This window comes from Neoarius graeffei, chromosome 15 (assembly GCF_027579695.1).
Source record: "Neoarius graeffei isolate fNeoGra1 chromosome 15, fNeoGra1.pri, whole genome shotgun sequence".
Classification (NCBI taxonomy): Eukaryota; Metazoa; Chordata; class Actinopteri; order Siluriformes; family Ariidae; genus Neoarius; species Neoarius graeffei.
This window is the reverse complement of record NC_083583.1, coordinates 66,378,912-66,406,586: the sequence shown is the minus strand read 5'-3', so window position 1 is coordinate 66,406,586 and position 27,675 is coordinate 66,378,912. Positions and strand designations below refer to the sequence as shown.

General features: G+C 41.0%; 1 protein-coding gene across 3 annotated transcripts in view; it reads left to right on the top strand.

Moving 5' to 3' along the window:
* Window positions 1–27,019, top strand: part of nr5a2 (nuclear receptor subfamily 5, group A, member 2) — a 75,279-nt gene extending 48,260 nt beyond the window's left edge. For all 3 annotated transcript variants that reach the window (XM_060941776.1, XM_060941775.1, XM_060941777.1), the window contains one exon: window positions 24,728–27,019. In XM_060941776.1, coding sequence (XP_060797759.1) covers window positions 24,728–24,975 — 248 coding nt within the window. In that variant the 3' untranslated portion in view covers window positions 24,976–27,019. The remainder of the gene's footprint in view (window positions 1–24,727) is intronic.
* Window positions 27,020–27,675: the final 656 nt, after the last annotated feature.

Genomic DNA, 27,675 nt, shown 5'->3' with positions numbered 1-27,675 from the left:
AACATTGAGAATACGCGGATACGCTGTGCTGAGCTCTAGCTGGCGTCGTCATTGGACAACGTCACTGTGACATCCACCTTCCTGATTCGCTGGCGTTGGTCATGTGACACGACTGCTGAAAAACGGCGCGGACTTCCGCCTTGTATCACCTTTCATTAAAGAGTATAAAAGTATGAAAATACTGCAAATACTGATGCAAATACTGCCCATTGTGTAGTTATGATTGTCTTTAGGCTTGCCATCCTTCCACTTGCAAGTGGTAAGTGATATGCGCTGGGATCACACACACAGCGGCTCAGTCCTGAATCACTGCTTGTGCACTTCACTCGTGCGCTCTGTGAGCTGCGCAGGGCCGGAGTGCGCACCCTCCAGAGGGCACTCGCTGTTCAGGGCGGAGTGATTTGGAGCGCAGGATGCCTGCAGAGCCGAGCGTATCCGTGTATTGGTGTTGTTGTGTGCATGCGAATCGTGTATTGGTGTTGCTGTGTGCACACTAATCGTTTTAAAAACGTTAATCTGATGATCCGCTGATACGGTCTAATGTAAACCCCACCTATGTGTCAGCCCTGCGATGATTTGGTGACTTGTCCAGGGTGTACCCTGCCTCTCGCCCACAGTCAGATGGGATAGGCTCCAGCTTGCCCGCGACCCTGTACAGGATAAGTGGTTACAGATAATGGATGGATGGATGGATGGATGGATGGATAACGTTCATGTAGGCGGCACGGTGGTGTAGTGGTTAGCGCTGTCATCTCACAGCAAGACGGTTCTGGGTTCAAGCCCAGTGGCTGACGAGAGCCTTTCTGTGTGGAGTTTGCATGTTCTTCCCATGTCTGCATGGGTTTCCTCCGGGTGCTCTGGTTTCCCCCAAAGACATGCAGGTTAGGTTAATTGGTGGCTCTAAAATGACTGTGAATGTGAGTGTGAATGGTTGTTTGTCTCTATTGGGGCTTTTCCACTACCAATGTGGCTGAGTTGGGCTGAGCCGTGCGGTGCTGAGTTGGGCTGAGTCGAGCTGAGTGGGGCTGTTGGGGTTGCATTTCAACTACAACCACGCTGAACCGTGCTGGCTGGAAGTGGGTGGACACATTGGGTGGAGTTAGCGAAAGTGGGTGGACGTCACGTGATGTCATTAGGCAGCGCAAACAGTGACATCAGTGACCTTTTAAGCGGTAGTCTCATGACCCGGATACTAAACAATAAACATGGAGGACATGGAGTCATTAGTGTTGCTGGTCTTGGTGCTGTGGCTTGTTGTCACCGACAACGTCGTAATTCTTCTTCTTCCGGGTTTATGGTGTTTACAGATCCCAGCATGCTCGCGGGGCATGTGTGGGCATGTGAGGACACTCCTCCTCATTAATCAGTGCACAAGGGAGTGTCTCCTCATGCCCCTAGCCCCACTCGGCTCGGTTGGGCTCACTTCAGCCCCACTCCAAAACCATGCGAGTTTTGGGTGCTGAGTAAGGCTGAAGTGAGCTCAGTCATGCTGCTCTGAGGTAGTCGAAACGCGAGCCATGTTGGGCTGAAGTGAGCTGAAGTGAGCTGAAAAAGGGTAGTGGAAAAGGCCCATATGTGTCAGCCCTGTGATGATCTGGCTACTTGTCCAGGGTGTACCCTGCCTCTTGCCCACAGTCAGGTGGGATAGGTTCCAGCTTGCCTGCGACCCTGTACAGGATAATGGATGGATAATGGATGGATGGATGGATGGATGGATAATGTTCAGGTAAAAAGGGAAAAATTCTCAAATAAAAATGAATGTACTTAGAAATTCTTCATAGCAACCACAAACACTCAGGTTGACAAAGTGATTAAGGAGTGTTAGTGTTCAGGACTGTTTGTGACAAGGCAGAATAAAATCTACTTCTACATCTTAATTTGATAATGGAGATAATATTGATATTAGAGGCAGGTTAAACTTGCGAGTGAAACATTTTGACACTGATGGGTAGTTATTTGCAAGGCTCAAGTGTGTATGAAAGTGCAGAATGGATTGTGGTGGAATTTCAGCATAAAAGATAAAGTCTACAATCTTTTGCACTGATTTGTGACAATATGCAGCAGCCCTTGATCGAACTGACACATCTGTTCTTCGTTCAGCAGCACACGCTTCTCTCGTGCGCTTGCTCTCTGTATGAATTCATAGTTCTGTGCAAACACATTTATTTGAATTTAGCTTAAAGGTGAAAAAGCCTCCAATCAACCCTGAGTGTTCTGATATTTTAAAAATCTGCCAGAGTAAATGCACTAGTGGGCACACATGGCAACCCTAATATTCAAGGTTTGTTTTTGTTTTCTTCCTGTCCCTACATTACAAATGCCAGAAATCAAAAGCTTAACCTGGACAACATTGGTGAGAGGCTCTCCAAGACGATGTCTTTATTAGGGTCCCTAAGAGGCTTTCAGACTTTATCAAGCATTAAAAGCTACAGAGATCTTCCAAACCCTCCTGTGTGGAGCAACAGTACAGGCTCCAATCATTAAAATGATATCAGAGGCTATTATCCAGCATTCTACCTTTAACCCCTTAAACTCCCAGGACCTGCCAGTGGGTCTAGACTTACAACCCAATTCCAAAAAAGTTGGGACGCTGTGTAGTAAAACATGAATAAAAACAGAATGTGAAGATTTGCAAATCATGGAAATGCTATATTTCATTGAAAATAGTACAAAGACAAGATATTGACTGTTGAAACTGAGAAATGTTATTGTTTTTGTGAAAAATATATGCTCATTTGAATTTGATCATTTGAATTTGATGTCAGCAACATGTTTCTGAAAAGCTGGGACGGGGCAACAAAAGACTGAAAAAGTTGTGTAATGCTAAAAAAAAAAAAAACTTACTTAGTTAATTGTCAACAGATCAGTAACATGATTGGGTATAAAAGAGCATCCCAGAGAAGTGGAGTCTCTCAGAAATAAAGATGGGGAGGGGTTCACTGCTCTGTGAAAGACTACATGGGCAAGCAGTGCAACAATTTAAGAATAATGTTCCTCAATGTAAAATTGCAAAGAATTTGGGGATCACATCATCTATGGCACATAATATCATTAAAAGATTCAGAGAATCTGGAGAAATCTCTGTATGCACAAGACAAGGCTGAAAACTCACATTGGATGCCTGTGATCTTCAGGCCCTCAGGAGACACTGCATTAAAAGCAGACGTGTCTGTAGTGGAAATCAGTGTATGTGCTCAGGAACACTTCAGAAAAACATTGTCTGTGAAAACAGTTCATGACTGCATCCACAAATGCAAGTTAAAACCAGATAGAAACAATATCCAGAAACACCACCACCTTCGCTGGGCCCGAGATCTTTTACGATGGACTGAGGTAAAGTGGAAATTTGTCCCGAGGTCTGACAAATCAAAAGTAGAAATTCATTTCAGAAATCATGGACACCCTGTCCTCCAGGCTAAAGAGGAGAGGGACCATCTGGCTTGTTATCAGTACACAGTTCAAAAGCCAGCATCTGTGATGGTATGAGGGTGCATTAGTGCACATGACATGGGTAACTTGTACATCTGGGAAGGCATCATTAATGCTGAATGATATATACACATTTCAGAGCAATATGCTGCCATCCAGACAAAATCTTTTTCAGGGAAGGCCTTCCTTCTTTCAGCAAGACAATGCCAAACCGTTTTCTGCACATATTAAAACTGCATGGCTCTGTAGTAAAAGAGTCTGGGCGCTAAACTGGCCTGCTTGTCTCCCATTTAAAACATTTGGCACATTACAAAGCACAAAATACGACAAAGGAAACCTCAAACTGTTGAGCAACTGAAATTGTGTATGAGGCAAGAATGGGAGAACATCTCAGCTCATTATCTCTAGCCACTTTATCCTGTTCTACAGGGTCGCAGGCAAGCTGGAGCCTATCCCAGCTGACTACGGGTGAAAGGCAGGGTACACCCTGGACAAGTCGCCAGGTCATCACAGGGCTGACACATAGACACAAACAACCATTCACACTCACGGTCAATTTAGAGTCACCAGTTAACCTAACCTGCATGTCTTTGGACTGTGGGGGAAACCGGAGCACCCGGGGGAAACCCACGCGGACATGGGGAGAACATGCAAACTCCGCACAGAAAGGCCCTCGCCGGCCACGGGGCTCGAACCTGGACTTTCTTGCTGTGAGGCGACAGCGCCAACCACTACACCACCGTGCCGCCCTGGGAGAACATTTCTCTTTCAAAATTACAGCAATTGGTCTCCTCAGTTCCTAAACATTTACAGAGTGTTGTTAAAAGTAGAGGTGATGCATTACAGTGGTAAACAGACCCCTGTCCTAACTTTTTTGAAATGTGTTGATGACAACAAATTTAAAATGAGCATAGATTTTTCAAAAAACAATATAATTTCTCAGTGTCAACATCTGATATGTTGCCTTTGTAATATTTTAATGAAATGTAGGATTTCCATGATTTGCAAATTATCGCATTCTGTTTTTATTTACAGTTTGCACAACATCCCAATTTTTTTGGAATTGGGGTTGTACATCTGTACTTTCATAACTACATACTACATTCTTTAGTTGTTTTACTATAGTTACTGAATAATATATTTTGAGATTAATTATTAAATAATAAATTGAGTTTAAGGGGTTAACACTACTGACTCCACTCTGCTCAAAACACTGTATACACTTGACTATAAGAGTTTACGTTTCTAACCCCCAGCTTTCTTTCTTTACCTGTGATGTCATGTTAAGCAGTTTGTAATAAATTGAAAAAAAAGTTATTCAAGATATATATGCTATATAACCCATGCAGACTTATCCTAAGGATTTATCTAAAGCTCGAGATTGTAGAGAAAGTTAATATTGAGCCATTTCAATCTTCAGTGGCTGAAATTGGGTTTTTGGTTTGTTTTATATAGGGGCACGACTCATCAAAGATTTCACAAATACCTGATAAATTGTAGCGCAACCATGAAAATTTGCCTACTGTATTAAGGAAGCATGTCAGCTAGCTGTCTGGCTAGCTTACACTGATTTGTACATTCCTGTTAAAAGTGTTTCGGGTAAATTTGGCACCCTTTTTCCCTTTTCATCTGATTTGAGTTTTCATATAAAGGTGATATACACGCATCGTCCACTTTAATAGGAACTTGTTCCTGATTCTAAGATTCCTGTTCTTGGCTGCAGGACTGGAATCCAATGTGTTCTTCTGCTGTTGCATGCTGAGATACTTTTCTGCTCACCATGGTTGTAAAGAGTGATTATATGAGTTACTATATCCTTCCTGGCAAAAAAGCTCGAACCAATCTGGCCATTTTCCTCTGATCTCTCTTATCAAGAAGGTGTTTGTTTCCACCCACAGAACTGTCACTCAATCATTGTTTTTTTTGTTTTTCACACCATTCTATCATCAGCAGTTTCTAAAATACTCAAACCAGTCCATCTGGCTCAAACTATCACCCATACTGCAGTGGAAGAAAGTCATACTTTGAGATCACAATTTTTCCCATTCTGATGTTTGAACATTGTGAACATTCACTGAAGCTCTTGATTTGTATCTGCATGATTTGATGCATTGTGTTGCTGTCAATCAAACCTCTCTGATTAGAGAACTGCATCAAACAGACAGCAGGTGGATGGGTATACATAATAAAGTGGCCAGTGAGTGTGCAGGTGGATGGGTATACGTAATAAAGTGGCCCCTTTTCCACAAGTTGACCCAGTTCCCTGAGGTCTTAATGAAATGTCTGTGATATGTTTTGGTCAAAATACTACAAGGATAAAACACAGCAGCTCCCTTCTCACCCTGTCTAAACAAGCCTGTTCAAAACAGCCACTTTGAGGAACGTCCTGTTCCTTTAAATGATAATGAGCCACTGCTCACCCCACCCACCTCTTCTGCCAACCAATCATGTCATGAATATTAATTCACAAAGGCAGTTCTCAAGCCCTGAGTGCAGATACTCAGATGAAGGGGTGGGATCATTCTAATGAGCTCCACTTATGACATAGAAAGAGGAGCGAATCTGAACAGCTTGTTGAACCTCATGTTTTCTGAAATAGGCAAAACAAAAGAAACAGACCGGGTGTCTTATTTCAGGGTTTGTGGGTTGGTAAGCTCCAGATACCCAAATGTATGTGCGCAAGCACTAAAAAAGTGAGATTTCCATAATGAGTCCTCTTTAAGTCAAAAGGTCCAGTATATTCCTGAAAAGTATCATTTGGCTTGTCTGCTGCTGATGTTGCTAGCACTGTAGTAACCATTTTGAAATAGGAAGTGGAATTTTATGTGAACATGCAGAGTGAATCTTCTCAGTGCTGTTTTCATGAAACATTGTTGGCGGCAGCTGTCCATCGCTAGCGATGATGACTGCTTCATTAGGATGCACAGAGATGCAGATGGGACGTGAGGTCCACACCAGACTTATTCTCCTTTCCTAATGAAGCACCTTGCACAGTAAGGTAAGACAAATGATGTCGTGCCCCCATCGTGTTGTCTTTCTGAACCTCCAGACCTGATGCCAAGTGGTGCACAAAAGTGCCACAGACCTGACGGGTATGGAAGTTGCCCCGCAGTGACAACTGACTTGCCAGGTGATGCCATCCATTGGCCATTTGCGTGGCTCTTCCAGATGCCATCTGGTGCTGTGCCATTGACCCTGTTGGTTTCATCTGCCACATTGCACCAAAAAGCACCCTGCTGCCAGCGCCTTATTGGTGATGTACTATTTAACCCATAGATGGAACCCAGGCAGGTGCTACCACTCTGGGTCAGAGCAGACCTGGGGGCAATGGTGATTTAGGGTAACTCCACTTTCCCCAATACTCAAGTCCTCCAGGACCCAAGGACCCAGGACCGGTTGCAGTTTAAAGTCATATCCAGGACTAAAAATTAGCACTCTTGGAATGCCGCTCGAGCAATCAGATTAGTGGACCAGAACTAATTGTTGTACAATAATCTAATATGGTGGCACGGTGGTGTAGTGGTTAGCGCTGTTGCCTCACAGCAAGAAGGTCCTGGGTTCGAGCCCCGGGGCCGGCGAGGGCCCTTCTGTGCGGAGTTTGCATGTTCTCCCCGTGTCCGCGTGGGTTTCCTCCGGGTGCTCCGGTTTCCCCCACAGTCCAAAGACATGCAGGTTAGGTTAACTGGTGACTCTAAATTGACCGTAGGTGTGAATGTGAGTGTGAATGGTTGTCTGTGTCTATGTGTCAGCCCTGTGATGACCTGGCGACTTGTCCAGGGTGTACCCCGCCTTTCGCCCGTAGTCAGCTGGGATAGGCTCCAGCTTGCCTGCGACCCTGTAGAAGGATAAAGCGGCTAGAGATAATGAGATGAGATAATCTAATATACCATGTGCTGAGAGGCTCCGGTTGAAATTATGGATTCTCTGAGGTGACTGGCATAATATTATTTTGTGAGAGGTGCAGCCCTGAAGAAAACAGTACTATGCCAGTCACCCGAAGAGAATCTATAATTTCAACCGGAGCCTCTCAGTGCATGGTATATTAGATTTATATCCCTCATCAAAAAATTCCAAACTAAAAGTGTTAAGATCGAATCTTGGCATAAACTCACTGGAGGCAGCCATGTTTGTTGTTTGTTGGGGAAGCCATGGCCTAATGGTTAGAGAAGCAGCTTTGGGACCAAAAGGTCACTGGTTTGATTCCCAGGACCAGCAGGAATGGCTGAAGTGGCCTTGAACAAGGCCCCTAACTGCTCCCCAGGCTGCTCTGTATGTTGCTCTGGATAAGAGTAATGTAATGCTTCCAATGGAGCAGCACGTGCAATGTACCATGCTATTGTCTGCCTTACTATGCATGATCATGATATGCACACACAATGCTTGCGGAGCCACAGCTGTTGGCTGTATACAAGTAGCTTGAAATTGTGATGTCAGTTCATGGTGTATCCAGGATATACCATGACTAACCCATATCTGTTTTGTTGTTTTTTTTGACGTCATGAGATACATTGCTTAGTACCAACGGTGGAACTATTTTACATGACGTGAGCCATCCTTGGCCAATCCCTGCACAGGAATTTTTTGATGAGGGATATAATATATAATATACAATACATTGTGATGTGTTTTTATTATATTAAAACATGTCCTATTTCAAGAAAAATATCTGGAGCACAATGACCATCACCTCCACACTGAAAACTGGGTAACTTTGTGGATTGAAACTGTGCTTGTTCACAAAACTTTTCCAGCCGCTTCGTTCCCAGATGATGTGATTTAGACTAGACCCAATGAGATGTATGTGCTCATATTGCTCTCTCTCCACCTGTTCCGTTTCCATTTCTCTCCCTCTGCCTCTTTCTCTTGCGCACCCTTATTACAAGCTGTCAGTTTATTATAAAACATTAGGAAAGCAGAGGGACACTTGCAGTTACTGTCTTATCGATTGGGGGGATAGATTCTGTGATTTAGAGCCTGGCCCTCCCGTATTTCCACATTCTCAGGCTCCTATTAAGCCTTGTGCTTTCCTTTGGCTATTGATGTATCAACATTAACAGTTACAAGCAACTACAGAAAATCAATGGCCATCTTTTATTACAAGCTGCAGGAAACGGTGGCCAGTCTACGCGTTGCTACTTAGCAGACAAGAGAGCCCACAACATACTCTCCACGTGTCAGCTATTTCCTAACTGATACCTGCACTGGAAATATCAATCATTTGAGTACTGATGTGTTTTCTTGTTCTTTTTTGTTTGTTTGTTTGTTTTTTACAAAAAAAAATGCCCTATGGCCAATCAGTTTTCTTCAGCCATTTGAAGCCAAGCTGTACTACAAACAGCATCTTTCTTACTGTTGGGCTTTTTTTTAATTTATTTTTGTCTTAAGTAATCCCAATTCTCAAGTCATACCAGCACAGAAATGTAGCCAATTATGTAAATACGTTTTGTAGCTATGCTTTACAGAAGCTGAAATGGAAAAAAAACCCTGCACTTTCTGTCTATCACCTGAATTGGAAGGAATGCTTTTGAAGAGAAAGAGCTACACAAGAGCCACGGTCAAAACAGTGCACCCTTAAAGATTCATGAGACGCACAGTCCTTCCGGGACAAACATACATAAGCCTTTTGTTTATCCGATCATTGGGCTGATGTTGTTTTATTTCACTTTCTCTACAGGAACACTTTTTTTTTTTAAGTTTTAAAGGTTGTTGTCTGTAGCTTTGTCTATGTTTTGTTTTGCTGGTTTTGATTTCTTGACTTCTGCTGGATGTTACAGTTCTTGGATAGTCCACAATACTTATATTATATTGTATTTATGGGTGCACCGTAGCCAGATTTGCCAGCTCAATTGTGATCAATAAAGAAAGGCATGTTATGTGGTTGGGTGAGGAGCATGAAGCTGGCCGCCTATATGTGGCTGATCGGAGCATAAAACAAGAGCTATGGTCACTGTATAAATGGCTCTATTGATCAGATTCCTGCCATTATTTAAACATTGCACACAAACACCTATAAGCATGTTACACAAGCGGCATTGCACCTCCACCCCTCCCAATCTGTCATTTCTGAATCGATCCTGTGAAAGATTTCACTGCCACAACCATCTATAAAAGCTTGCTGGTTTCACAAGAGGGGAAATATGTAGCAGGAGATCATAGACCCTGGCCAGGCACCAAGTTAAACATCCACCCACTGAACAACTGAGCAGACGTGAGCCTTTCAGAGTGACCCTGGTGGTACAAATAATTATTCTTTTACTGAGCTCTTCAGCTGCTCGCAAACAAGCAAAGAAACAAAAGCAAATGAAAATTCAATCCACTGTAAAATATCTGCTGTACCATAGTGTTCATTCTGCAAGGGAAATACAAACTTATCCTGAAATTACCAGATGACTGAACTTAATTTAGAGCAAGAGTAAGTTGATTTGAGTTAAATGAGTTTTCATGGTCTCTGTTGATGTGTTGGAAGCAGGCAAAATGGGTAAGGATCTGAGCAACTTTGACAAATTGTGATGGCTCGATGACTGGGTCTTGAGCATCTCCAAAATGGCACATCTTGTGGGGTGTTCCCGGTATGCAGTGATTAGTACTGAACAAAAGTGGTCCAAGGAAGGACAACTGGTGAACCGGTGATGGGGTCATGGGTGTCGAAGTCTCATTGATTCACATGGGGTACAAAGGCTAGCCCATATGGTCCAATCCCACAGAAGAGCTACTGTAGCACAAACTGTTGAAAAAGTTAATGCTGACACCTTTCTGTTTCAACTCTGTTGCCAGATCACTGGTTGTCCTTTGGATCCTTGGACCACTTTTGTTCAGTACTAACCACTGCATACCGCGAACACCCCACAAGATGTGTCATTTTGGAGATGCTCAGACCCAGTCATCTAGCCATCACAATTTGTCAAAGTTGCTCAGATCCTTACACTTGTTCATTTTTCCTGCTTCCAACACATCAACTTCAAGAACTGATTGTTCTCTTTCTTGCTGCCTAATAGATCCCACCCCTTTACAGGTTCCACTGTAATGAGATAATCAATGCTATTCACTTCACCTTTCAGTGGTCATAATGGTATGTCTGATTGGTGTATATATAAAACACTAAGTCTGAAAGTAGTTCTGCAATGCATGGTTTTATATGCACTAGCTCTAATATGGTTGCGTTTCTATAGTAATAGGTAATTCACAGGGAATTGTATTGCAGATGCTGCGCGTAAACAATGTGGTGACGTAAATCTCTCTTATATTTCTCTAAGTTTGTTTAGCTTTGAAGGAGTCTCCAGTGTCAGCGCTTTGTAAGAGTCAGTATGATGCTTTCCTCCACAGGAAAGTTTTCAAGAAAGAGGCGTTTAAGTTTTTAGAATTTCTCTCTAGGAATCTGTTTTGTCTTATTACATTTAAGAGAGAGGAAAAAGAGAGGGTGGTGAGAGAACAACTGTTTACAGCTGCTATAGCATATATAAATTTTCAAAAAATTTGATATTATTTGAGATGTAAATATCCCAGAAACTACATAGTCTAGGCAAATGAAACTGAACAGGCTTAATGTTGAGCAATATAAGATTTATTCCTCAAAATTTAAATGAGAAATTCAAAGGTATGTGGATTCCATGAAAAATTTCGCAAATTTTCGACTTGTTCGATTGTGTTCGTGTGTATTCTAACACACAAAACGCCTTTTCTTTTCCAGTGAATGGCATTTCTATACCTAAAAAGATAAAAACAAAAAACATTAAACATAAAATTTTGACCTGTTTCCACTCATGCTATTAAAATTTGAGGTCAATTGAACGAGAGTTGGCAAAGTTAATAGATTGTGAAATGATATAAAAAAAATTTAAACACACTGTGTGTGTGTATATATACAGTGGGGCAAAAAAGTATTTAGTCAGCCACCAATTGTGCAAGTTCTCCCACTTAAAAAGATGAGAGAGGCCTGTAATTTTCATCTTAGGTACACTTCAACTATGAGAGACAGAATGGGGGGAAAGAATCCAGGAAATCACATTGTAGGATTTTTAATGAATTAATTGGTAAATTCCTCAGTAAAATAAGTATTTGGTCACCTACAAACAAGCAAGATTTCTGGCTCTCACAGACCTGTAACTTCTTCTTTAAGAGGCTCCTCTGTCCTCCACTCGTTACCTGTATTAATGGCACCTGTTTGAACTCGTTATCAGTATAAAAGAAACCTGTCCACAACCTCAAACAGTCACACTCCAAACTCCACTATGGCCTAGACCAAAGAGCTGTCAAAGGACACCAGAAACAAAATTGTAGACCTGCACCAGGCTGGGAAGACTGAATCTGCAATAGGTAAGCAGCTTGGTGTGAAGAAATCAACTGTGGGAGCAATTATTAGAAAATGGAAGACATATACGTGTAAGACCACTGATAATCTCCCTTGATCTGGGGCTCCACGCAAGATCTCACCCTGTGGGGTCAAAATGATCACAAGAATGGTGAGCAAAAATCCCAGAACCACACAGGGGGACCTAGTGAATGACCTGCAGAGAGCTGGGACAAAAGTAACAAAGGCTACCATCAGTAACACACTACGCCGCCAGAGACTCAAATCCTGCAGTGCCAGACGTGTCCCCCTGCTTAAGCCAGTACATGTCCAGGCCCGTCTGAAGTTTGCTAGAGAGCATTTGGATGATCCTGAAGAGGATTGGGAGAATGTCATGGTCAGATGAAACCAAAATAGAACTTTTTGGTAAAAACTCAACTTATCGTGTTTGGAGGAGAAAGAATGCTGAGTTGCATCCAAAGAACACCATACCTACTGTGAAGCATGGGGGTGGAAACATCATGCTTTGGGGCTGTTTTTCTGCAAAGGGACCAGGACAACTGATCCGTGTAAAGGAAAGAAAGAATGGGGCCATGTATCGTGAGATTTTGAGTGAAAACCTCCTTCCATCAGCAAGGGCATTGAAGATGAAACGTGGCTGGGTCTTTCAGCATGACAATGATCCCAAACACACCACCCAGGCAACGAAGGAGTGGCTTCGTAAGAAGCATTTCAAGGTCCTGGAGTGGCCTAGCCAGTCTCCAGATCTCAACCCCATAGAAAATCTTTGGAGGAAGTTGAAAGTCCATGTTGCCCAGTGACAGCCCCAAAACATCACTGCTCTAGAGGAGATGTGCATGGAGGAATGGGCCAAAATACCAGCAACAGTGTGTGAAAACCTTGTGAAGACTTACAGAAAACGTTTGACCTCTGTCATTGCCAACAAAGGGTATATAACAAAGTATTGAGATGAACTTTTGTTACTGACCAAATACTTATTTTCCACCATAATTTGCAAATAAATTCTTTAAAAATCAGACAATGTGATTTTCTGGATTTTTTTTTCCTCATTTTGTCTCTCATAGTTGAGGTATACCTATGATGAAAATTACAGGCCTCTCTCATCTTTTTAAGTAGGAGAACTTGCACAGTTGGTGACTGACTAAATACTTTTTTTGCCCCACTGTATATATATATATACACACACATATATATCTCATCTCATTATCTCCAGCCGCTTTATCCTTCTACAGGGTCGCAGGCAAGCTGGAGCCTATCCCAGCTGACTACGGGCGAAAGGCGGGGTACACCCTGGACAAGTCGCCAGGTCATCACAGGGCTGACACATAGACACAGACAACCATTCACACTCACATTCACACCTACGGTCAATTTAGAGTCACCAGTTAACCTAACCTGCATGTCTTTGGACTGTGGGGGAAACCGGAGCACCCGGAGGAAACCCACGCGGACACGGGGAGAACATGCAAACTCCGCACAGAAGGGCCCTCGCCGGCCACGGGGCTCGAACCCGGCCCTCCTTGCTGTGAGGCGACAGCGCTAACCACTACACCACCGTGCCGCCCACACACACACACACATATATATATATATATATATCAAAAGCCCCTTCCCACGCCATGTGGCAGCATCGATCTCCGTTTCCATATTCCTCGGCCTCTTGCCTATTACATAGCTAGGATTACAGAGGGGGGCTAGTCCTCTGGTAACCACAAGAGTTTGACTCCCCACTCGCATCTGTATTGCAGCATGCCTTGCCAGAGAGCAGTAGGTACCATTTTTATGATGGTCTTTGGTATGACCAGACCATGAATAGAACTCACGATCTCCTGATCAAAAGGCAGACACGCTAACCACTAGGCCAACTCGCAGTATCTATCTATCTATCTACACACACACACACACACACACACACACACATATCACTGGATATGAGCAATCACACGCTCTGATTGGTTACTCTACTACTAGGATATCAGCTCATATACTGTGAGTAGAGAAAAACAAAATGGCGGCACGTGTTGCTGAACCAACCGAGGATGAAATAAAAACTCGACTTGAAAACAAACCCCCCCAAAATACAAAAAAAAGTAACAAAATATGAAATAAAAGTATTTGATGGTAAGAAAATATCTTTCATTTTTCAAGAATTATTATCGCATTTTTCACAAATTGCTCCTGTCATTTCGCCAATTTGTTTACATTCTTTGTTTATAGTCTTTGCTTTGTACGAAGTTTTTATTTATTGAATTAGCAAAAAATAAAAATGTTCAGTTTCTCAAAATCCAGTGAATATGGATAGAATAAAACAGGTATTCTACTCAATCTCTTCGTACATGGATTATAGACAACTCGATGCTACGCGCCTCATCGGCTATCAGCTCATGTACGACTCAGTTTCATGGAATAACTGTATATATATATATATATATATATATATATATATATATATATATATATATATATATGGATAAAAAGTCCATTTCTGTAATGAATAAAAATTGCCATCACTGGAAAATTATTTCAGTATAATATTTTGGAATGAACCACTCCTGGATCTGTAATGGCCTCACACCACTCAATTGTATATTATTTCTGATTAATATTAGAATTAAACAGTATCCTTTTTATATATTTAACAAGAGGATTTGGAAAATCTTACTTAAGATAAAATTACTTATGTTACAGATCACTGTTGCACCTTTGAAGCGACGCTCCTTCTAATTCAGTCATTTTTCTTTATTTTTATTAATTAAAAGTTGCTTCATGTCTTAAAATAATGATGGATGTTGTTTCTCTTTACTTAGTTGTTTGGTTCTTGACATAATATGTATTACTACAGTTGTGGAATATTTTATCACTTGTATTTTTATTATTTCCTATTTACTGTTTGATGAACACAAATGCATTAAGAAGGTAAGAAACTCGTCCACTAATTAACTTTTGATGAGACACACCTTGAATTGAAAAGCATTCCAAGTGATATAGTGTGCAAAGCATCATCAAGGTGCTGGATACGTTGAAGAATCTAAAATGTGGAATATATTTTAATTTTTTAACATTTTTTTGTTTCCCACATAATTCCATCTATGTTCCAGATGTTATTTCATAGTTTTGATGTCTGACATTTTAAGGAGGATCATATTAACACCAGAATACTATTCATCTTATTCTTTCACCAACTACAGACGAGGGTAAGGGAGGTGTATTTCTGCTTTCCCACACAGACCGCCTCAAACTGAAGCTCTGGCTTGAGCATGAGACCATCTGAAACTAGAGATGGTGATTAAACACAAAGACACGAATGAGTCGACAGCTGCTCCGGCCCGCTCTCTTGTCCTTCTTCTATTGCAATGCTGTCGTATATTTAAGGGAACAAAGCTGTGGAATGCTTGCCCTGTCTTCCAACTGGAAAAAATGCAGCATCATCAGTCTACCTGTAACGTAAAACCACAAGTCCAGAAAGTGCCATGTAGGGGCTGGGGCTTGGCGCTCGCTTATAAATGCATTCGTTTCGATATTGGTGCTTCCCAATATTCCAGTTCCATTTATGGACGGGGAATCCACCAAGCCTGGAGTGAGCTGGTCCCAGTAGGGTGTCCAGTGTCTTTCTGGTTAGCAGTAGAGTCAGGGAGTGTTCCAGATCTCTCATTTATGAAGCAGATTATGAAGCAGGTTGCACATATTGAATATTGGCGATGGAAAATCTGGCTTTGAATAAAAGTTTAATCTAAATGAAGTAAATGAAAAGTGGATTTAATCAGTGATTATTATAAGTACTGTGTATTATAAGTATTGTGTGACTTGCAGTGTTGCACTTTGGTTTATACGTATACAATCTTAAATTATATATTGTTTTCCTTTTTTTATTATTAGCAGAAATGCTGGAAATGTACAGACTGACAGTACAGCATCATAAATTAGTCCAACTTTGACAGGCAGCTTACAAATATGTCATGTTATATTACCCGTGAGCTAAAAGAGACCAGAGCTACTCACTTGGTGGAATAAATTAAACTCAAATTTACACTCATGGCTTTCATAATATCCTAGCAGATTAAGTGTTGATTTGAGAGAGAGAAAGAGAGAGAGAGAGAGAGAGAGAGAGAGAGACGCGATCTTTGGAGAAAAGATGTGAAGGTATCTGTTTCTTTAGTCAGCACAAGCAATGTTCGATAATTAAGTGTAAGAGTAGGGAATAGAGGGAATGTGTCTCTTTTTGTAGCGGACCGATCACATTATGGATTAACTGTCCTTCACTCAGAAAATATACATCCCCAGGCGCTCTGGTGAATTATTCATTCATATTCTTCAAAAAAAGGGGAAAATAAAAAACAATATTGATGGGTGGTATACTTTAATGACCTCATTAGGTTTGTGGTTTGTATTATGGCTGGGTTTTGGGGGCCGCTCTAGGAGTTTAGGGGGATAGTTGACCTCTGAATGATTTTCTGTCACTTTATTGTAAGCAAGAAGATACTGATATTCCCCTTTACTCTTGGTTGCATGTAATTAGTGGGTGAGAAGATGGGCAGGATGTAACCCAGACACTCCAGAGGGTTAAGAGAGAGAGAGAGCACAAGCACATTCTCCACTTCAATCCATGATCCATATTGTTTGTTAATTCGTATCATGATATTGGCTTTTTCCACCAACTTTTTCCAGAGTTTTTATTCAAAATTAAGTTTGAAGTTTAAAACTTTCTTAACTGCTTCAAAAAAGGTCAATCTCAATGAAAATCTTTGTTCTGATTTCCAGTTGCATAAAAGTGGTTTTTTTTAAACAAATCCTGACCCAAATTAATTATGTTAATAATTATTCATGGCACACGTAGTGCTTAACAATGTTCAAGATGGCTCAGTGATGAATAAATAGATGCAAATGTACTTCCCCTGACCTGAGGAAGAAGCACAGCACCTCATGGCCAGTGTTTGTTAAAAGAAGGGCTTGCTGATATTTCTAGTGTTTATTTCATCACACCTAAGGCGATTTCCCCACACACACACACACGCACACTCAAATTTGCCCCCTCCATGTGGCAAGCAGAGTGGGTTAAACCTCTCCTTGGGCAACCCAGACGTCTCCTCTACCTGCATAACCCACTGGCAATTGGACTTAATGTATCCCCAGCTGGAGCAGTCCTGTTTAATTCACTTTCACAGAAATGGGACACTCTGGGCCTCGTGGTCCCACTGGAACGGCCAAGGAGCAGCAGATTGAGCCTTCGTGCTCCATTCTGACAATGCTGACCAAAAAAAAATCATCCACTCTTCCTTCTGGCTCTTCGCAGCTTAGTAAGGTAACCCCTTGGAAAAAACAGAGAAGATCTCCCGTCATTGATATGCATCATTAACAGAGGAGCGAAAGACAGGCAGAAAGAGAAGAAGTTTGTTTAGACAGCAAAAGAAAAAACGAGCTGCAGGCGACCAACATCCTGCTAATAATGAACAGCTTGCGTTTGTGTTAAAAGCACCACCTGGAGCAGTGCACATATGATGCGTATATAAGTAGCCCCACACTTAATCAATACTGTATTTCAGAATCAACATTCCTCCTTGAGCTCGTATTCTATCCATCCATCCATCCATCCATTATCTGTAGATGCTTATCCTGTACAGGGTCGCAGGCAAGCTGGAGCCTATCCCAGCTGACTACGGGCGAGAGGCAGGGTACACCCTGGACAAGTCGCCAGGTCATTGCAGGGCTGACACACAGAGACAAACAACCATTAGCTCGTATTCTACTCAAATGAAAATGCGAGTGAATTAGTGAGACAAAACATGGCGTCCATGGATGGATGGATGAATGAAGAAAGCATTGTGAGCCTGACTGTAGACGTATGACTGTAGATTGGTAGCCACTTGAAGAGCCTGAGGTAAAAGGAGCACGATGAGAAGATTGACATATTGTTGACGCTTTCCAAAAACAAGATATGACCTTTGAATAAATTTCACAACACAAATATTTATGCTACGTATTTATGTCATTCATGGAACAGGCTGAGTTATTGCTGTGCCCTGGCCATGCTCCCTGGTTATTATTTCCACCTGCTTCTTGTTTATCTCTTGCTATTACTTGTAAACTCATGTCTCTAGTGTTAGTGTTGTTCTTTCACTTCCTATTCCTAGTTCCTTGTGTTTACTCCTACCTGGAGTAGTTTTCTGTTTTCTGACCTCGCCAGCTTGTTTGTGGATTATGTTTTTGAACCCATGTGTATCATGGGTATTGGGAAGGCCTCAATTTATAAAATAAAATAAAAAAAAAAAGCTTATTGCTCTTACATCCAAGCATGTCTGGCTGCTCAGTGTGTAACGTGGTGTGATTTGTTCTGCAGCACTCAGCACAGACAAACACTCACATGGTTTAGCCATTGGGTAAATAATGTTGGATGATGACCAGGCGGGCATTGGCTGCAGTTTTACATGGTGGGTGGGTGGGTGGGTGGGTGCGTGTGTGTAAGAGAGAGAGGAAGCAGGGGGCCTCCGTGAGTACACTGTGGGCGAGGGGGCAGGGTCAGCACCACCCCCGTCTTTGATTGGCGTCCATCAAGCGGTCGGGTTAATGATGAATAAAAATGACAAGGTGCAGGTTTGACTGATTACACGATTACAGCTGACCATAAAAAGTAAAAGAGGAGAGAACACACTGGGCAGAAAGCACATTGCCCTTTGAAACTGACTTCTCAGAAATTGTAAACACCACCAAAATCTACATGTCACAAACGCACAAACGTGCACGCACGCACACACACACACACACACACACACACACACACACACACACACACACACACTTCCTGAAACTGTCAGGTTTCTTTGCTGTGCTGCCAATCAGCATGGCGTTTGATTAGGTTTCAGGTTTCTTTAATCTAAAAGATAATCCTCGAGTTCATTATTTGCTTTACAGATTTCATGTTATATTTTTGGTTAGAATTTTGTTTCGAGTAAAATCCATTCTCAGGTATATCTTCATTTCCAAAATGGAAACTAAACAATGAAATCAATCAATACGCTTTAAAAAGAAAATCTGTATTATGTATCTACAATCTATGAAAGTCTACTGAAGTCATGATATAGTATATTAAGTATACTAGAGCGGTAGCTACAATTATCGACAGTCCATAATTATCGACACCTTTTCAGATTTACCAAAAAACAATTTTACAAAGGTGAGTTTCAGTTACAACAGTTATTATTGGTTAATTAATCAACCGGAAGACCCGCCTCGCCCTTGGATCTTGTCGGCTGATGACACAGCTCGTTATCGGAGATGGAATTTTTTTCAGTACAATCAGCAATTTGAGGAAAACCTGGACATTATCATCACAGGTAAGCATAGTGGAAAGATCATGGACATGTTTTTACTGATCAAATTCACCAATATTTCATGATCTCCTCGTCGAAACCTACTTTGTTTCTTACTCTTTCATTTGACAGTCGCCATTTTGTATCTAAACGTGCGTTTGGGAAGTCACGTGAGGTGTTAATAGTGATCACTTTCACCGGTGTCCACCATTATCGACACCCTGTGGAATTAAGTGATATTTACAACTGTTATGGATCGATCTTTGTGTAACATTGTTGAAGCAGATGAAGTATTTTTAAAAAATAAATAAAAGTGCTGTGATTTATTCTAATTTTTTTCTGATTCATAACAGAATGGAATGCTTATAGAGTGTTTGGAATCTGATTGCAATAAATAGAATTAGACTAGAATTAAATTCCTCGCATATAAAAAATTACATGCTTGAAATATTCAGATTTTTCTATTCCATTCAGATTTTTTTTTCAGTTTGTTGTAAATATCTACCACATATTACAATATCCGTAGACATTTTATATTTTGGTTTGAGGAATGACCTGCGACCTTTGACCTGGATTTTCATGTGGTTACAGTGTCAATTCCCTGTTGACATTTATTGGTAAACTACAAAACTAGAAATTAATACAAACAACAACGAATGATTAACAAAATGTCTCATTCTCATCTCATTATCTCTAGCCACTTTATCCTATTCTACAGGGTCGCAGGCAAGCTGGAGCCTATCCCAGCTGACTACGGGCGAAAGGCGGGGTACACCCTGGACAAGTCGCCAGGTCATCACAGGGCTGACACATAGACACAGACAACCATTCACACTCACATTCACACCTACGGTCAATTTAGAGTCACCAGTTAACCTAACCTGCATGTCTTTGGACTGTGGGGAAAACCGGAGCACCCGGAGGAAACCCACACAGACACGGGGAGAACATGCAAACTCCGCACAGAAAGGCCCTCGCCGGCCACGGGGCTCGAACCCAGACCTTCTTGCTGTGAGGCGACAGCACTAACCACTACACCACTGTGCCGCCCAATATAAGTTTATGTAAAACAAATTTTAAATAAAAACTGTTTTGTTAATACCACGTTCCATTTTTTTTAATAAATAATCATCTGGGTGTCGATGATTATGGAACGGTGTCGATAACTGTGGATAAAGGTGTCGATAATTGTGAAACAGTGTCACGTGATCTGATACGCTAAGTAATCGGGAATCAACTCATTTTTTTCCAGTGGAACTTTGAGTAATTATTCGTGCATAATTTACGTATTTTCTTTTCTACTTTTGCAACAGCCAAAAGATCGTTAAGGTGTCGATAATTGTAGCCACTGCTCTATTATGAATTTAAAACAAACAAACAAACAATAACTTCTATCTAACAAATCCTTTATATGTATCTATACATTGTAATCTGATATGTTTCCAAATCTCATGGATGGAGGCAAGAAGTAGATACGAGGGGTCATGTGGCATGATTGCCAGTGAAATGAACAACGTATCACACAGAACCTAAGGGTCTGGAGTCGAGCTTCAGCACAGTCTTCCAGCGCACTGAGGCTGTTTCATGTAAAAAGTTCATAATTAGTCCCACAGTGGCGAAACGTTCGAAGAGAGATAGATAGAAGATAGGAGTGTTTATCGTGTACCGTTTTAACCTGACTGAAAAGAAACTGCTGTTTCTCTCCATTCTCTCTTGTTGTCAGTAAGGCATTATCTTGGATTTCTTGCTGGGAAGAAATTAAACAAACAGTAATGCTCTCTCAGAAACCTTGCTTTTTGCTTAAAGGCGAAAAAAGCAAGCCGTTATTGTTGAGCGGTCTTTTTTTAACCCCCTTTTGGTCCCCCCCCCCCTTCTTTTAAATGTAGCCTACAATAATTAGCAATTAAAATCATTGTTATTGGTATAATTTTCTTTAATTTGTTTTAAAAATACAAAAGCCTGACAAACTAGCCTTAGAAATGTTCACTGAAAACCCGGGAGCATTTTACAAACAATCTTCATAACACGCTTTCATTAGGGCATCAAATAAGACCTCGGTTCACAGGAACACACACATATATGATACTATGATATAATGCTTTCTAGTATTTCCACCCCCGAGAAAAGGAGTGACATGGTAAAAGGAGCATGTTTTATTTCCCTGTTTTGTTAAGTGCTGGGGTTAATATTCACAGGGGTGGAGCAAAGGGTTCATAATTGGTTGCATCTTGATAGACCCCACCTCCAAACCTGAGCTTTGCCCACCAGCATCACTCAGGGGTCAGGGAGAACATCCTTGTCGGGGCCGTGAAGGACTCCGCGCTTGTTCTACAGACCTCATTACACACTGAACAATATCTGACCCCTCCTCTCTCTCTCTACTGGCCATCCTGTGTTTCTTTCTGGGGGCTGGAACAATTTTGATTATTTTGGCAGGACCGGCAGTGCCAGCTGCCTCATTAACCGTGGCCCAGCAAGTCCAGGCACTTCTCCAATCACGCGGTGGTGTCAGGGGAAGTGTACAGAGATGGCTGCTCTCCTACTGAACCTCAGGTCAAAGAAATTAATAAAAGATCACATTGTACAGCCTCTCTGATCTTGACTAGAGTCAGTCATTCACGAGTGATTCATTAACGCCTCATACTTAACATGTCCACAATGAAATGAGCTAAACAATAACAGTGAAGAAAGTAGAACTCTCAGAAGTCAGCCATCAACAGTCGTTCAGTAATCTACAGAATCTGAAGAACTCACGTTTTCTCAGTGCAGGACACCCTTGATTCCTTTTTCAGTTAAAATCCCTGAACAGACTCGGCACAGAAAACAAAACACACCAAAAAGGTGGGCTGGCTCATACACTCATCAGCCACTTTATAAGGAACACATCAAATGGAATGCATCAATTCATACAGATACAAATCAAGAGCTTCAGTTAATGTTCACAATGTTCAAACATCAGAATGAGAAAAATTGTGATCTCACAGTGAAGTGTGACTTTCTTTCACTGTGGCATGGGTGTTGGTTTGAGTCAGATGGACTGGTTTGAGTATTTCAGAAACTGCTGATCTCCTGGGGTTTTCACACACAACAGTCTCTAGAGTTTACACAGAATGGTGCGGAAAACAAAAAACACAGAGTGAGTGAGTGAGTGAGTGAGTGAGTGAGTGAGTGAGTGACAGTTCTGTGGGTGAAAACCAGTGTTGTAGTCTAGTCACTAAACCTCGAGTCCGAGTCCAGTCTTGAGTCCCCAGTGGTCAAGTCCAAGTCATTAAAAAAAATTTTGAGTCGAGTCCGAGAACAAGACTCCAACCGTACCATTTGATGGTGGCTGTTTCAGTGCTATAAACATTAGTTTGTTCCTGAACATGATGTATGAACAGGTGAATGTGCATTCTCTTTGTCAGGGAGTCTGAAGTATTCTGTCAGAGATGGTTGGGAGACAGATGTAAGTGCAGAAGGTGTGTTTATTAATACAAGCGAAGACAGGTAAACAATCCCAAACAGCAGGCAAAATCGTAAAACAGTGAAACAGACAACAGGTCAAGCAAGGCACAAACAGACTCGGCAGAATCAAAGGCAAGAAACAGGAAATCAGGGATCAGGAAACCAAATGAGGAAATAAGGCTCGGTAATGTGTCAGCAACGCAACTCAATACTTCGCAAAGTAAGTGTATTTTCACAGTTTTTATATAGGTGCGCTGATTGTGCCTTAATCCTGTGCAGGTGCGACTCGTTTACAGTGCACGTGCTGTCCGGAGTGCACGAGAGTCTATCTGATTCACACACCATGGCGCGCAGGTGCGACTCACTTGCACGAAATTAGTACAAAAATTAATGTAGATATAAATATCTTGTGCCAAATTATCATGGCATGTTACAAAAAATAAAGAAGAAATCTGAGTCCTCGATTCCGATTTATGAGTTCGAATGCAGTTAATGCATGAGTCTGAGTTCAAGTCCGAGTTGTCATTGTTCAAGTCCTAGTCAAGTCACAAGTCCAAGTCAAGTCACAAGTCCTTAAAATTACGGCACGAGTTGGACTCGAGTACAACAAGCCTTGTGAAAACAAATGCCTTGTTGATGAGAGATCAGAGGAAAATGGCCAGATTGGTTTGAGCTAACAGGAAGGATATACAGTAATAACTCATATAATCACTCTTTACAACCGTGGTAAGCAGAAAAGCATCTCAGCATGCAACAGCAGAACAGAACAACACACTGGGTTCCACTGCAGCCAAAAACAGGGATCTTAGAATCAACAACAATTTCCTATTAAAGTGGCCAGTCTGCTTGTATGTCTGCTTCCAATTCAACAAGCTGTAATGATTATATATATATATATATATATATATATATATATATATATATATATATATAAAACCACGAGCAGCAATCATCGGGGGTCCAAGCACCATGACTCACTGTAGATATAGAACACAGTCTCTTTGCACAGTGTTTCAACACGAAGCACATTTGGTTGTGACCACACAAAGCTTTTCTGTGTTTAATAAATTTAAAATGAACTATAACAAACATACCGTGGACATATTGTGAACATGTTCAAGGTTCAGGTTTTGCTAATATATGACCCAAGAGCTCAGAGAGCAGAAAAAAAATCATGACTGGCTCAAGAAAATAGCTTCAGTATTTTGTGAGGATTATCTCAAACACTAAACAAAGCAGCCTGGGGGAAAAAAGTCTGGCTGTAGAAGTGGTTGAGGTATAAAATACACCACTATACTGTATATAGCGCCACCATTTAACTGATTTAGAGCCTTTCACTTGCTAGTGGTGTTGTGCTGCATCTTCCTGCTAAATGTTGTGATCTTATGCTTATCTACAGAATCTGTACTCTTTGATATTTTTAAGGTAGAAAAAGAATGATCTTTTTTTTAAATAATATAAAACACTAGCAGGTTACCTGGCGTTGCCCAGGTTTTGCAAAATTCTGGGTTGCCCCCAGACTTCCGTGTCAAATTTGGTGAGGATCCGTCGAGAAATGGTGATGTTAACCCAATACAAACAAAAATCCAAACATCCATTACCCAGGGGCCCACCGAGGACCCCTTGGGGCCCAAATATGGAATTTCTGAGTTCTGCCAAATTGTGGCTAGCTCCTGTACCTATGTGCCAAGTTTAGTGAAGATCTGTCGTGTAATGTAATGTGAGAGGCATTGAGGGAGGGGGTGGATGGATGTTGTGCCCCCCCCCCCCGGGACCTCCCTGGGGCCCATACATGAATTTTGTCTATATCCACAAAATTCCAGGTCATCCCCGGACCTACTTGCCAAATTTGGTGAAAATCCGGAGAGAAATGGCGAAGTTAGCTCAAGACAAACAAACAAACAAACAAACTTTGCCGATTATTATAATAGGTTAATTTAAAAAAATAGGTGCTTTAACATCTAATAAACCTGATAAGCTACAGGCTGGGAAACGCTAATTGTAAAACAAACAGAAAAATCTTTATGAAACAAGATAGCTGTACCGGTACATATAGCTATGCATTTCCTCCAATTATGCGATAAAATTGTTGATTCATAGCATTTTCATAGAAATACAACAATTTTATTAATTGCTCTATTATCTGATGGTGATTTGTTTGCATTAAACCAGTGTATTAAAGTGTAAATGTGAGTATAGTCTCATCGTTTTTTATTTAATCTGTCTCACCTGGTCTCCTTAGATGTGAAGAACCTGGAGAATTTCCACCTGGTGGAGAGCGTTCAGGAGCAGGTGAACGCAGCACTGCTCGATTACGTCATGTGTAACTACCCACAGCAGACAGATAAATTCGGCCAGCTGTTGCTGCGACTGCCTGAGATCCGCGCCATCAGCCTGCAGGCCGAGGAATATCTTTACTACAAGCACCTGAACGGCGACGTGCCCTGCAACAACCTGCTCATTGAGATGCTGCATGCAAAACGCGCCTGAGCACTGAAGCGTTTCTGAATTGACACAATGCTCCCAGACAACACTCTTCCAGTCCAGCATCATCAGCAGCTACAGCATCGAAACATGCCTCTACACATCAGTGCTGTGATTACGCTGCGCTGAACTGTTCATGACGATTCCGTGGTTTGGGCCAAAAACAGAGACGGTTATTGACAAGGAGTCAATAAACACTTGAAAATGAGCTTGAGGAGCCTCCAGTCCAACAGAACGGTGATGTACTGACTTCTGATCACTTGGTACAGTTGTAATAAATTTGCAAAACGTCTCCTGTTTTGTGAGCAGCTAAACTTTAAACTGTAATCATTTTCCCTCACTGAGACTGAAAGCACGAAGGTCTGAGATGGGCGGCGCATTTCATTTCTTCTCCAAGACTTGGACGTGTCATTTCTCTTGACAGCCAGTCAGACGGCTCCACTTGTGATAGAGCTTGAGCTGTAGAGTGATGAAACGCCCACAGAGACACTTCACCTCACCAGAAACATGCGTACGTCATGACCATCATTGACTGTCATGACCCAAACACTATATACTGTATCTGTCCAAATAGCAGGACTTTCTTCCTCTTCCTCAAAGAGGTTAAAACATGCACAAGCATTTCCTCCTCTGAAAAAAAAGTCAGTTTATGAACTTTTTACCTCTGTACCAGTACTTGTTATTTCATTTCTAAGTTATTAAATAGTTACATTTATCAGAATGGTTTCACTGATGGGTTTACAGTGTTGGAAAAAGGAACACTATAAAACTTTAAGATGAAGAATGACACCTTTTTTTTTTTTTGTCCCTCAAACCCCCTCATGTGGAAGATACTGTTGCAGAGCGGAGATGAAACAAAGAAAAACTGCCTCAGTCCAAATCAGACCAAAGCCTGCTATGGAACAAACCCAACAAACAAACAAACAGCCTTTATTGTCAGTATTATGTGAGTCTTGCCTTACTTTATTACCATGCTAGCTAACTGTGCCGATGTGAACTATAACATGTAGAAAAATGTTTATATATATATATATATATATATATATATATATATATATATATATATATATATAAAGTATTAATGTAATGCAACTAAGCAGAGGTGTTTACATTCATGTGGTCATGTGGGAGAGAACTGTGATGTAAAGTGGAGGTGTAATAAACTGCAGTTGTAAAGCAATGAATTCTTATATAAAAAAGAAAGAAAGAAAGAAAGAAAGAAAGAAAGAAAGAAAGAAATCACTTCCTCTGGTTTGCTTTTTTTTTTTTCCAGCATGTACAGTTCATTTTTCATCTTGACCAGTACTTAACAATGTCGTGAGACACTAAAATCAGAAAGGAATCTCACTTTGTATTTGTGGTTCAGCCCGTTTGGTCATTTGATCAATTTTTAACCGACTGTGCAAGCTTTTTTTTTCCCCCTCTGTCAAATTTATTTCCTGTTTTTTTTTTGTTCTCCTTTCTAAATGTATGTCACTGCTTGTGTTAAGCATAAGCATAATTTATTGTGTACTGCTTTTATCCGTGTGTGTGTGTGTGTGTGTGTGTGTGTGTGTGTGTGTGTGTGTGTGAGCGAGCACAAGGGCAGTCAATAATGATGAATTTGTACATTGAAGCATGTTTAAAAAAAATGTATATACACAAGACGTTTCAGGAGCCAAAAAGGTGACACGAAATTTGTCCATCTCTGACGACAGGCGCATTCAAGTGAAGTCATGTGATTGTGGCAACTTCTTTTTTGACGTTTTCACCTCAAGCCGTGCGTGTATGTATTCTATACCAAAGACAGCATCTGCCTTTTGATTCGTAGTGACCTGATCTACATCACAACTACCGAGCAGATCTTTAATCTTCATCTACTTATCACAACGGCAGTGTGGACGGTTAGTTCGAGGGCTTAGGATGTCTTACAAAAAACATTGGGTCATGATTAGTGTTGGGACTGTAATCATTCTGGACTTTAATGGACATTAATGTTTGCCTCAATTATCAATGAAAGTAATTATGGTGGTCTCAGTATATTTATTGAATTTTGACATGAACACAAAAATAAAAGCTCTTTACTTTGTATATATGAGCATCATAAATTGAGTCATCTTTCAAACATCTCTCATGGCATAATGGATGGTTTGTGACAACAGGGATCAGATAATCTGATCAAGAGCATGCACTGGGAATACTGTATGTCCTGCATACGTTTTAAATACAATATTTACACCGTGGTTCGTACCTCATTCAGATCTTTGCCCATTTTTCCTGCTTCCAACACATCAACTTCAAGAACTGACTGTTCTCTTTCTTGCTGCCGGAGATATCCCACCACTTTACAGGTGCCACTGTAATGAGATAATGAACAGTTATTCCACAAAATCAAGTCATACATCGTCATACATGGATTATAGCCGCTATAATCCATGTGCAATGAGATTGAGTGGAATAACTGTTTTATTCTATCCGCATTCACTGGATTTTGAGAAATGGAGCATTTTTATTTTTTGCAAATTCGATAAATAAAAACTTTATACAAGACATCCGACAAAATCATTTCTGCTTAGAATGTAAACAAATGGCAAAATGACAGGAGCAATTTGTGGAAAATACAATGATGATAATAATAATTCTTGAAAACTTTTTAAAATGATACCTTCTTACTATGAAGTACTTTTATTCCATGTTTTGTTGCTTTTTTTTTTAAATATTTTTTAG